This window comes from Protopterus annectens, chromosome 8.part0 (genome assembly GCF_019279795.1).
Source record: "Protopterus annectens isolate FY-2018-M chromosome 8.part0, PAN1.0, whole genome shotgun sequence".
NCBI lineage: Eukaryota > Metazoa > Chordata > Ceratodontiformes > Protopteridae > Protopterus > Protopterus annectens.
In genome coordinates this window covers 1,452,152,031-1,452,165,156 of record NC_056741.1, presented here as the reverse complement: position 1 = coordinate 1,452,165,156, position 13,126 = coordinate 1,452,152,031, and the positions used below count along the sequence as shown (strand labels likewise).

Sequence of the window (13,126 nt, the reverse complement as noted above, 5' to 3'; positions counted from 1 at the left end):
ATTTATTTTTATTTTATTTTACATTTGTTTACCAGGATAGTCCAACTGGACACAGGTCCATTTACAGCAGAGGCCCAGCGAGGAAAGCTCCACAGTAAGTAAACACAATTAAACACATGATACAGTAAAATAATATTAACAAAGAAGCAAATAACATGGTTAAACACAAAAATATAAAATTTAAAATCAACAGTATATATTCCTGAAACTGTAGCAAATTAACAGTAGGTATAATAGGAATAGGCAGAAATTTGGAGCAGATGAAAAGAGGGTTATGTAATGCATGGACATAGCCAGGAGTTCTTCAGGTGTGGTTTAAGTGAGCTTTTGAACTGTGTAGTGGAAGAGGCAGAAGTCATAGTAGGTGGGAAGTTATTCCAGTTTCTAGCTATGACCTAGAGATACAGAGGAGTGATTTGTCAGAAGAGCGAAGAGGACAGTTTGATATGTAGTGAGTGAGAAGGTGGCTTAGTGTTGGGGTTCTATCAGGATATTTCACAATATTGTGGGCAATGATTTGTTGGTGATAATTGAGCAGTTGGGGAAGTTCTAGCCATTGTCATTCCCTTAGAGCCTGACAGTGATGGGTTCTGAAAGTGGAGTTGTTGGCAAACTTGGCAATTTTATTATAACATGACTCAAGTTTATCAAGATCCGGTTTTCTGATATGGGTAAGAATTGGTGCAGCATACATTAAAGTGGACAGTAGATGAGTTTGGGCTAGAGTAATCCGTGCCTGATCAGAGAGGAATTTCTTGTGTCTATATAGTGTTCCCATTTTTTATGGACCTTTCTGATAGTTTATGAAATATGGACATCAAAGAGTAGGTTTTTGTCAATTTCTACGCCAAGGAGTTTGGTGTGGTCAGAGGGAGAGATGCTAGTACCATTTTTGGAAGTGATTGAAAAGGGTAGAGGGGAGGATATAGTTTTGTTGGGGGTGAATAGTAGCAGTTTAGTCTTGCTGGGGTTTAGGATAAGTTGGATCTGAGTAAACCAACTTTCCACAAATGTAAAGGATTCCCGAGTGAGTTGTTGTAGAGTGGTGAGTAATGGTGCAGAGCATATAAGAGTTGAGTCATCTGCATATGTGTGTAAGTGTAGCATGCTGGGTGGAGGTATGAAGATTGTTAGCAAATATAGAGAAGGGAAGTGGGCCTAATATCGAGCCTTGTGGTACACCTATAGTAGATGGAAGCAAGGGAAATAATACACCTTGCCATTGTTGTTGTCTATCTGACAGCTTCTAAACCAAGCAATAGTTGAAAGGACAAAGGATAGGGAGGTCATGGAGTCTAGTAGTAAGGTATGTGACACCATGTCAAATGCCTTGGATAGGTCCAAAAATATTGCAGATAGAAAGTTGTTGTTGTTTCTGTGTTGGTTAACCAGATTAGTAAAAGAAAGAAGAGCTGTTGTGCTATGGTGTTGCCAGAAGCCATGTGGTGTGGAGGAGAAGAGATTGTATGAGTTCAGGAATTTCATAACTTGGGAGTGAATACATTTCTCGAATACTTTGGATAAGGGGGATAGGATGGCTATGGGATGGTAGTTAGAAAAATTGTAAGAGATCCCACCTTTGTGAAGAGGAATAATATATGGTATTTTCCATAGTTGAGGGATATAAGCTTCTTGTATGGAGTGGTTGATAAGGATGGAAACAGGGTAAGATAAGGATTCAGCAGCTATTTTTAGGAAGTAGGCAGGTAAATTGGTGGGTTTAAGTTTTTGGAGGAGTTTTTTAATTGTAGAGGTAGGGACAGGTGAGAGAGTAAAGGACGGAATATTATCAAGGTTTTGACTGGGATATATGTATGGTTATTTTTGGATAGTTGAGAGGATAAGGATAGGATAGGAAAGATTCCGTGAAATGGTGTTAAATTGGCTATGTCTTTATTATTATTGGTAGAGCTGGGAGTGGGAGTGGTAGTTTTGTCTGGTTTTAGTAGGGAGTTGATGGCATGCCAGAATTTTTGAGGGTCTTTTGAATGTTTGTTTTGGGCACTAAGGAAATAATTCCGTTTATCACGTTTAGTTTGTCTCTTGGCTTGATTTCTTAGCTGCTGGTAGTTTTGTTTGGATAAGCTAGTGTTATCCCTCTTCCAGATTTTCCAAGCCTTATCTCTAGCTCTTAGTAGGGTTCTTGTATCCTTACTTAGCCATGGTATATAGTTTGCCTTGACTCTAATTTTCTTGGTGGGTGCAACTATATTAAGGACATTAGTGAGCGTACTGTTAAAGTAGTCAACGGCTTGGTCTAAACCTAGAGTAAATAGTGGTTCCCATTTACATTGCCTTAGAATATTGTTAAGATCCCATATATTTAGTTTTCAGTCATCTCTGACTTGTCTAAAAACTATGGGGTTGGGAAGGTTGGTCCGTTGATGTAGCAGGAAGGTGGGGAGATGCTGACTTAGGCCATCTGGTAGGCATCCTGTCTGGTAGTTTTGCTTGGGGCAATTGACAAGTGTCCAATATAAGATAGATAGTTTATGGGTTTTTTTATCTACTCTACTGGGTTATTGAATGAGTTGGTAAAAGACAAAGAGATTAATATGGTTAGTGGGGTTGTTGGAGTTACAGGTTAGCCAGTCAGTATTTAGGTCACCTAGTAGGATGATTTCCTGTGGGAGACTATCTGAAGTCCATTGTAAGATTTCCTCAGTGGTGGGAGAGTTATTAAATGGGGGAATGTAGCAGGAGATCATATTGATTTTTTTTTTGGTGTTGTTTATATATAGAGTTGAGCCTAAGGTTTTGGCATTTTGAAATTTAGGTAAAGGGGTTTGTAGAGGTTTGATGACGAGTGTATTTTTAAAGAGAATGGCAACCCCTCCTCCCTTCCTGCCTGTTCTATCCTGTCTTAAAATATTATATCCTGGTGGGAGGATTTTTTCATTTTGGATGCTAGGTTTTAGCCAGGTCTCAGTAATGGTTAGTATGTTTTGGGAATAGTGGGTTATAAATGCATCCAGGTCAAGAAGCCTGTTAGATATACTCCTGGTGTTCATGTTAAGAATTAATAAGTCTGACTTTTGTTTGTTTGGCAGTGGGGTATTAAGTGGTCATGGGTTTGGGTATATGTCTCCTGATATGAGAAGTATCTGTAACAAACAATATGTGTTTAATTGTGTTAGTTATTTCTATATTGGATGTAACTGATATTTTTCTAGTGTAAGATGTTGTTATGGGAAATGTATATATGTGCAGTACTGAGCTGTCTTTAAATAATGTAGTGCTGATAGAGAAATCTCTGTGTGAGTTTATTTTTGTGGATGTATGTGTTGTATGGAACATCGTGTCTTCTAGTGAAGTGTTAGTATGAATGGATGTGATGGTGGATAGGAGTGTGAGGTTGAGGAATAGAAGTCCTAAGATGAATTGCATTTTTTGTGGGAGTGGTAGTTGTATATTAGGGATATTCTGGTTTACGCATGGAGGCAAGTGTGAGGGCATGGCCAGTAGTTACTATGTATGTGCCAAGGGAGAGAGTTAAGATAGGGGTTGTGGTTAGAGAAAAAGATATGAGGTAGTTGATTGGAGCAGGGTGTGGTCAGGTGACTGGGGTTAAAAATAAAAGTAGGAGTAGTGGGGGCAGGTGGGAAATGGGGGCAGGGTAAGGGAGTAGAGTGAGCCGAAGATGAATGGAGCGGGGCTTTACCAGACCGGGGGATTGCAGAGCCAATTTGTTTGACTGGTCAAGGCAGGAGAGTAAAATGCAAGGTAATTTTGTTTGAGTATGTTAGAGGTTTCCTTGCAATATTTCCCACTTAGCTGTTTTGAGCTTTTAATTTGGTTAGACTGTAGGAATAACTAGGGTAGCCTAGTGGGATGTTGCTAGTGCTGTGGACCCCCGAGTGGAACACTAGACTACTTAATCCTCATACAATAATAAGTTAACAGTGAAAAGATTATTAACCTTGTCTCCTTTTACTGTTTTTAACAAAAACAGAGTTAAACTGCTGGTGTTTTCTGTTAAATCACGAGCAGCAGCAGTCCTTAATGTTGCAAGCCTTTCGTATGGGGTGGGCTGGGTAGGGTGAACAGTTTGAAATTTCCTAGGAAGAGAAGGAAAATATTGATGGAGATTAGGACAGTGCAATGGGTGTTTTAGCTTTTTCTACGAGTTACTTGATGCAGTGAAAACAGACACAATCTTCAATCAATTGAACAACAGATGCCTTCTGATTTAAATATTATACAACAGCAAACAAGAAGTTAAGCTAACAGATAGCAGGTGAGAAAAAAAAGCTACTTAATAGTACAAATCTTATTCACTGCTAGTGAGGTAAAACAATGTAGACACTTCCTTAATATTTCAATGCCAGACCACAGACATACTTAATAGTACAAATCTTATTCGCTGGTAGTGAGGTAAAAAACAATGTGGACACTTCCTTAATATTTCAATGCCAGACCACAAGTATACTTAATAGTACAAGTTTTATTCGCTGGTAGTGAGGTAAAACAATTTAGACACTTCTTTAATATTACAATGCTACACCACAGCGTTTAACATTTCAGAAATGTCTCATGTTTTCTTCCAATCACACTGATATTTAGGCCATGCTTCTCTGTGCACACTTACAGTCAGACCGCAGCGTTTTAACAGGCCTGGTTTATTGGCTGGTAGCAGTCACATGATCAGCCATGTAGCACTTTTTAAAATCATGTGCTACAAATGTTGATTTTTTTTTTCTGATGAAGTTTGTAGGATAAATGCATGAATTTTGTTTTTAGAGCCCATATATGTATATGTATATTATGTATATCTATATCTATGTCTCTCTCTCTCTCGCTATATATATATATATATATATATATATATATATATATATATATATATATATATATATATATATATATATATATATATATATATACATAAAGAGAAAGAGAGAAAGATAGATAGGTCTACTTCAGTAGACCAAACTTTCACTTATCCGACATTCATAACGATGAGATGAAAAGGCCAACAGCACAATAACACCAACATCCTGGAACACCGACTTTCCACTCCAGGTAAGTAACCACTTGGGCAACCTGAAAAATAAATTAAAACTGAAGCAAAGTAAACCCACTCATGAGGAGGCTTTTCTCCCCCTCTCCCCCAACTAAATATACCAACTCCGTGATTACACTACTGCAGGGGTAAGGGGTAAAGTTCAACATGGTGATGAAGTGGTTACTTACCATGGGGTTGTTGGCCTTTTTGTCTTGGCGTTATGAAAGTCGGGTAAGTGAAAGTTCGCTCTACTGAAGTAGACCAATATATATATATATATATATATATATATATATATATATATATATATGTGTGTGTGTGTGTGTGTGTGTGTGTGTGTATACGTATGCCCATAGACATACATATATATTTATATATATATATATATATATATATATATATATATATATATATATATATATATATATATATATATATATATATATATATATATATATATAAAATTGTTTGCAAAATAATTTATTCAAATGTAGTAGCTGCTTTTCATATGTATACAGCGATCTCCGTTCAGAATCTCATACTGCTGTTTGACATGCTTAGTTGGTGGTTCATGGTTTCAAGTTTGAACAATGTCAAATTTCTCTGTTTTGATGTTAAGGTCTTTTCATCTCATTGTTGTAAATTTTGGTCTTCTTTACTTTCAATAATATAATAGGGATCCAAAGTGCAAGGAAGCTTGAGCAATACATTCATGCACTGAAGATTTGAATGCAGGGGGCTTGCACCCACCCCAACTTAACCTCACTTTTACTAAATTTGAGGTCCCTCTACTCATAATAAAAAGGGAGTACTTTTTACTTTCCAGGAAAAGTTTTAAAATTTAAAATGTGTAATATGTATTAGAGGACAGCTAGCCATCGGATATTGAAATAAGCTTGTTCTCTGTAGCTGCTGTAGGAAGTCTTTTTTTAAATTAACTAGATGGGTTGCAAACTGGCTTACTGACAGAACACACACTGTAAAAGTAGCTGACTCCAAATCCAGCTCCAGACAAGTGACAAGTGGTGTACCGCAGGGTTCTGTCCTGGGACCACTCTTGTTTGGCATCTACTTCTCTGAAGTACAGGCCAACACTAAGGGACTCTGGCTTACAAAGTTCACAGATGACTGCAAACTGGGAGCCATTATTGAATCCCCAAATGATATGGATAAACTACAAAAGGGCCTTATCGAAACAGATGCCTGGTGCCAGAGCCATGGGCTCAAGCTAAATGCCAAAAAATGTATAGTTGTCCCCTTTGGGGAAAAAACACATACCTGTGAACTACCACATAGGTGGCAGTACGCTAAACACCGAAAGTGTGATAAGAAACCTAGGGACACAGGTGGACAGTGGTTTCATCTTTGATAACCACATAGCCACAACAGTTAGAAAATCCTTCTATGTGGCACACCTCATCACTAAGGGCTTTTCATCCAGAAAAAAGGAGGTCATTGTCCCTCTGTACTCATCTCTCATTAGACCCATTATCAAATACAATACCCCGTTTGGTATGTACCTCAAGACCATGTCAAACCCAGAGTTGATGGACATGCTACACTTAAAGAAATCCCAATCCCTCTGAGCCACATGCTCCAGGGATCTTAACCTTGTCATCACAATGAACAGAATATGCTGGAGGGATAGGTTCCTGACCAAGAGACTCCCCATGCTCTGGAATAGGCTGCCCATACATGTCAGGCCGAGTGCCTCAATGGCCCTCTTCAAGAGGAACCTTGATGATTGGATGGGAGATAAGAAATTCACTCCGGGGATCACATCAGTAGCCCTACTAGACAGGGGTCCAGGAAAGTAAATATTTGTGGGAAGCAATAGCCAGGGAATCATTATGGCTAGGCTTGTATAAGCCCTAGGGCCAATAGCCTAAATGGCCCTCTTCAAGAGGAACCTTGATGATTGGATGGGAGATAGGAATTCACTCCGGGGATCACATCAGTATCTTGGCTAGACAGGGGTCCAGGAAAGTAAATATTTGTGGGAAACAATAGCCAGGGAATCATTATAGCTAGGCTTGTATAGGCCCTAGGACCAATAGCCTAGTAACCTAGTACCTACCTATGAATCTATCTATATATATATATATATATATATATATATATATATATATATATATATATATATATATATATATATATACATACATATATATATATATATATATATATATATATATATATATATATAAATATATACATACATATGGTGGTGCTGCAGTAGCGTTGTCACCTCACAGTTAGATGTTGCCCATTCGATTCTCAGTTAGAGCGTCTTCTGTGTGGCGACATGCATGAATGGGCATTCCTTCATTGAAGGTTGTGCGTTAGGCCCGGCAAGCCAGCACGTAAAATCTACTGCTAATCATTAGCGGACCGGAGTTCCGCTGTGGCGACCCCTAACCGGGAAAAGCCGAAAGACACAAACAAACATATGCATACATATATACTGGATTACTGAATTATGTCAACATACCACATTGTCAGCGGCAAGAACATTGACCAGAAAAGGTTAACATTGGAAATGCTGACCATCAACTGTGCATTTTAGAGAAAAATCCCTGCTGCAGGCAAATAAAAAAAAAATAATATCATTGTTTTTGCCCCCCCCCTTCCATCCCCTGCTAATTATACATACTAGTGCTGAGATTGCACAGTCTACAGGGAATGGGAATATTCCCTCACCTGGGGATTGTTGATGTATCACACCTGTTGAGGACCCATAGGTTTATATATATATATTTATAGATAGATATATGTATATATGTATATAAAACTGACACATGGACAACCATAACTGGGAAGTAAAGATAGCAGGACATGCATGAGTTACAGAAAGAATAAAACAAGTAGTCTAAGGGTTTTCCTCTCTATTTAAAGGATGCAATCAAATTAAGAGAGCAGAAAATGCAAGCAAAGAAGAAAAGCAGCATGTGTCCCATTGGAGACACATTAGGAAAAGCAATATATTTCAGTCTGGGATTATGTAGACAACTTCTTTTCATTATGTATAGTGCAACACGGTGGGAGAAAATAACTTCAAAATGACAGAGAAAGGAATGGGTTTATGGAAGTTTAGCTTTAAAATGTAAAGTATCATCTGGAGCACTTTGACCTGCAGTTACATGTAGGAACAGAAACATTGTTTGTGGCTTGCAAGAGGCAGGTCTCATATAGCTAGCATCAGAACTTGCTTAAGATAAAACAAACTTGAAATTTATTTATCAAATGCTGGGAAAGGAAAGATCTAAAAGTGAGCAATAATTTAGGAATAAGTGACCAGCAAACAATAGATGAGTAGATGGTACATTATTTGAAATTTTGGATACTTAAAAGTAACATTTTAGGAGTTAGTAAAACTAATTTATCATAGTAACAGAAGCTTAATGGTACTTTGTTTTACATTTTAGAACATTTTAGATGCAAGAAAAGTGAATAATTAATTTCTTGTTGTGTCTTTTGGCTTTTTAGGGGTCGCCACAGCGGAACTCCGGTCTGCTAATGATTGGTAGTTGATTTTTACGTGCCGAGTTTCCAGCCCTGACGCACCAACCTTCAATGAAGGTACGCCCATTCATGCATGTCTCCACGCAGAAGATGCTCTAGCTGAGAATCAAACCAGACAGCGTCTTCCTGTGAGGTGACAATGCTACTGCAGCACCACCACCGCAAAATTTTGTAAATCTAAAACAATTTTCATCCATACAGCAGTGTGCAATAAATACTATGAGGTGGATGGAAAACTTTTCTTATTTTGCCAGCCCCGAAGAACATATAATTGTAATACATTTAGTGGACCTAATTTAGTGGTATGAAATGTACTTATCTTATCTGGACATTTAACATTTTTTTTGTTGGCAGGGCAAACAGACAATGCTCTTGTGAGTTACGTCCTGTATGAAGGGGATTGTTATGTGAGCACAGAAACTATCTTTATGCACAAAATAGATCCCCAGACTCTTGAAACAAAAGAAAAGGTAAGATACTAGCTTCTGAATCTAATGTTTACATCAAAGTTTGAGTGTTTTATTTCTCTTAAAGTTATGAACTGCAAACTTGTCACATCATGATTGATACTCATTTGTGCAAACATTAGTGTGTGACTGCCATACTTTCCCCTTTAAGGTTAAAGTCACAGTGTATCAGAGATTTCTCCATTCATCATGAAAGTGTGATTGTGGAGTTGGTAACATATACATTTTCTTTTATTATTTTTAAATTATTGCATCACATTACTACACTATACTGGCAGCACAACTGTCTTTTGTGTAAGAATTCTACTCGATCTCAAAGGACTGGCTTTACAACTCTCCCTTTTCTTAAGCTAATATACAAATAGTCTATGGTTAATTTGTTTTTCCAGCTTGTTTATTTCAGTTTTGAAAGTTGTAGTTCAACCTCTTTTCCATTTCTTACACATTTTTTGTCTCATTTTAAACCAAGTATCTTGTTCTTATGGAATATATCCTCCTGATGTTGTGTGCCTAGATCCCGGTGTTAAACATTTTTTTTTATTTTTTGCATTCAAACAATTTCTCTTTCAAAACTTTTCACATTCCTTCTGCAGTTTTTTCTCTGAATGCATCGTTCCCTGTAATCTGTATGTTAACTAACAAAGCAGTATTCTTTTTAATAGGTATTCTCTTTGCTTTACAGTTATTTATCAGTTTATTTTTCTTCCTTGTTATTTGTTGTGAACTTTTTCCTTTCTTTCTTTTTTATTTCCTTCAATATGCTCTGAATCCTCAGACTGCTGAATACTTGTATCCAGAATTCCAACGTTGTCAGTGGCATTATCCTGTTTCATAAGGATTGATTGATCTTTACAGATGATAGACACATCCTTTCCTACATGTGTTCTATTTGATCTTTGCCTAACATTATTCTCTCATCAGTCCAGTCATTAATATATGTAACAACAGTTCTCCAAGCCGTGTCAATTGCACAAGTGCGATTGTCATCAGTAAGTCTAGATTTACTACTAATAATGGTAAGCAAATCATCTAACTTTTGACATGAGGAACACAGATCACCAGTGTCACTAGTGTTACCATGTATTATCTTTAAATACACATAGTGGGGGTTAGTAATCCTCCGTGTAAGATGAACTAAGTCCTACTCGGAGACTGCCGTCTAAGAGTATGACGTCAGCGCATCATGCATATGCAGGAGAGCGCTGACTCAACTCCCAGGCTAACACGGAGCGTGTAGGAGTGCAGGGGGCATGTCAGACTGCCGAGCAGTTCAAATATCCACGCCCCTGCAAGTGCCTAAATCTGCAAATGTCAGCAGATATGAGTGAGTCCACTCAAATGTGTATACCCCCAACACTACACTCGCCCACATTCAAAAGCCCTGTACAAATGAAATAAAATGTAAAACATTTTTTTTTATTATTCACGATATAGCTGCCCATATTTGTGCGTGTGTGTGTGGGTGTGCTCATTGCTTAGCTACAGTTAGCAGTTTAGACATTAAAGAGGATAATAAACCACTTATATGCAAATTAAGCCAAATAGCAATAGTGTAGTGGTAGAGCCTTCGCACAAAGAGAAGGCATTCCCGGTTCGAATCCCACCACTCCCCTTTCCATTTTCTGTAGGAAATCCGTGCATAAAAATAATTCCTGACATTTACCTTTTAAATTCTATTAAAATGCATCGAAATGGCCTATGTAGTAGTGATCAATATTCTAAATATATATAAGAAGGTGAAACGGTCATGCATACTAATGAATGCATAAGTAACCTATCTTAAGCAATGTGAAGCACTGCTAAGCAACATTTACCAGTATTAAGCACATTTCAGAATAATTGCCCATAGCTAAGCACTGGTTTAACTAGTGCAATAGCTTTGCGTGGAGCTGTGCATCGCACCAACTAGCACAAACCAAACATTTTGCGCAAAGCTACGCACAGCGCTAACTAGCGCAATGTCGGGCAACATCGGTAAACATCGAGCAATGTTGGGCAAAGTTGAGCAAAGTCGGCTAAACACAGTCACACCCCCTACCGGTCAGGCCAGTAGTAAAATAAAAAAGCAATGACAGGTCCCGAACCCAGGATAGTGTGCACTATAATCACAGTACTGATCCACTAAGCCATGACAGCATTTGATGTTCATGGACTGTCAACACACATATACATATGAATCAAAGTTTACCCAGTGCTAAGCAGGTGTGCACTCAGCTGAGAACTTTAAATCTGGCCAATCACAAATAAGTGCGGGAAATGAGGCATATTTAAGCTCCATAGGTGGGAATACTCGCCATAACTGGTTGTAGCTCCCATCTGCAGGCAGCAATGGCAAGTGTCGGACAGGGCTCTCACATCCAAGCAGAACGGTGGGGCATTGAGGAGTCAGAAGTGATGGTTTGGCTCCTCATCCATCATCATGATGCTAGACTCCTGTAGGGCCAGTTCCAGGGCACGAAATACAAAGTGGAGGCCTGGAAACGTCTCGCACATGAACTCACCAGTGCCACAGGCGTCCCTCGGACTGGTGAGCAGGTTAGACATCACCATGCAGACCTGAAGAGACGCAAGCAGGACCAACTGAACCAATGGATACAGGAGGCCCATGGGATGCAAAATGCCCCACTACTGTGTAGGTAGCCATGGACTGAAGTATGTAAAAATTGCTAGTGTAGTCGATAGTATGTATAGGTATATGTCTCAATATCACTTCATTTACTTCACAGCTGCAGATGTCTGTGCTGTGAATCAGCAAGCCTATGCAGATAGGCTGCTAAGGCTGCACCACCAGGCAGGTTAGTAATTTTTCTGCATGTACTGTTATATTAAATAAGTGAGAGAGCTGGACTAAAAGTGTCTTAGCCCAATAATAAAGGTATAATAAGGCTTGAATAACCTCTCTGCATGTACTGTTATGTAAAATAAGTGATAGAACCTGAAAAAGAGTGTTGTAACCCATTAATAAATGTATAATAAGTCCTGAATTATTTCTCTGCATGTTTTGTTATATAGAATAAGTGAGAGAGCCTGAAAACAAGTGTGTAAACCATAAATGAAGGTATAATACATCTTGAATAAGATGTCTGCATGCATTGTAATAACAAATAAATGAGAGAGCCACTAGAAAAGTGTGTAATGTAATTAATAAAGGTATAACTCCTGTAGTGTGTCCGTGTCACTTTCTTTGAAATGTTGATGTATTCTTGCAGTATAGAAATAGTAGTGTTGTATTAAGTGCTGTCAACCCACACTTGGGTAGGCTCATAGAAAGAGGACGAAGGGAGTGCCAGTATCTCTTAAGCATATATACAGTCCTCAACTGTAGTTTCAAGGCTGGCATGTATAGGTAAATCTGGCACATGAGTAGCTTCTTATTGTGTTCACCGGAAATGTCAATGTGCTGCTAGAAATGTAGGGGGCTGTTAAAATATAACTGATAATGTCACCTGAACATATCCAGATATGTAGACATATGAATATAAATAAGATATATAAATACGTAGCAGTAACATCTGCATCCTGAACAGTTTGTATATTAGATACAGGTCAGGTACATAAGGAACTAGCAAAACACATCCCACAATGTAATGGACATTGCCTAGTGTAATAATACATGTAGGGGCTGTATACCTGCAGTCAATAGGAATGTAGTGTAAACTATAAGTTCATATTAGTTGTTAATGGAGCTATCTTTTTACACCCTACTGTATGTGCATAAACAATGCAATTCCACACCTCAATGGGTATGTGTAATCTCAAAATATTTGTTGGGACATATGTCCTATTGGTTTATAAATATCTGCATTTATTTTGATGCATGTGCCCTGTTCAAACACCACAGTCTTGGTGGCCTGTTGCCACCAATCATTCCTGCATGCTGTTGGAATGTCCACTGTCATTCTATATATGCATGTGTTATGCTTGCTGTTCAACTGTTGGAACTCTGGTGTGTTGGGTTAATGGGAATATTACTGCATGCTGTTACAACTAATTTGGAATGCTGTTGGCTATATTGTCATTAAATTCACTAAACACAGAATGTATGGGAAGGCCGGTCCCAGTGGACCCACCTGTTCCACCTCAGCTGGCTATGGCACCTGGCACCAGCAGGTCCGGTGCCCAGTCTGGGACC

At 38.4% G+C, this 13,126-nt stretch overlaps 1 protein-coding gene across 5 annotated transcripts in view; it reads left to right on the top strand.

Moving 5' to 3' along the window:
- BCO2 (beta-carotene oxygenase 2) overlaps nt 1-13,126 on the top strand; it is a 701,930-nt gene that overhangs the window by 234,931 nt on the left and 453,873 nt on the right. For all 5 annotated transcript variants that reach the window (XM_044081057.1, XM_044081056.1, XM_044081053.1 and 2 more), the window contains exon 4: nt 8,882-8,997. In XM_044081057.1, the coding sequence (XP_043936992.1) occupies nt 8,882-8,997 (116 nt within the window). The remainder of the gene's footprint in view (nt 1-8,881; nt 8,998-13,126) is intronic.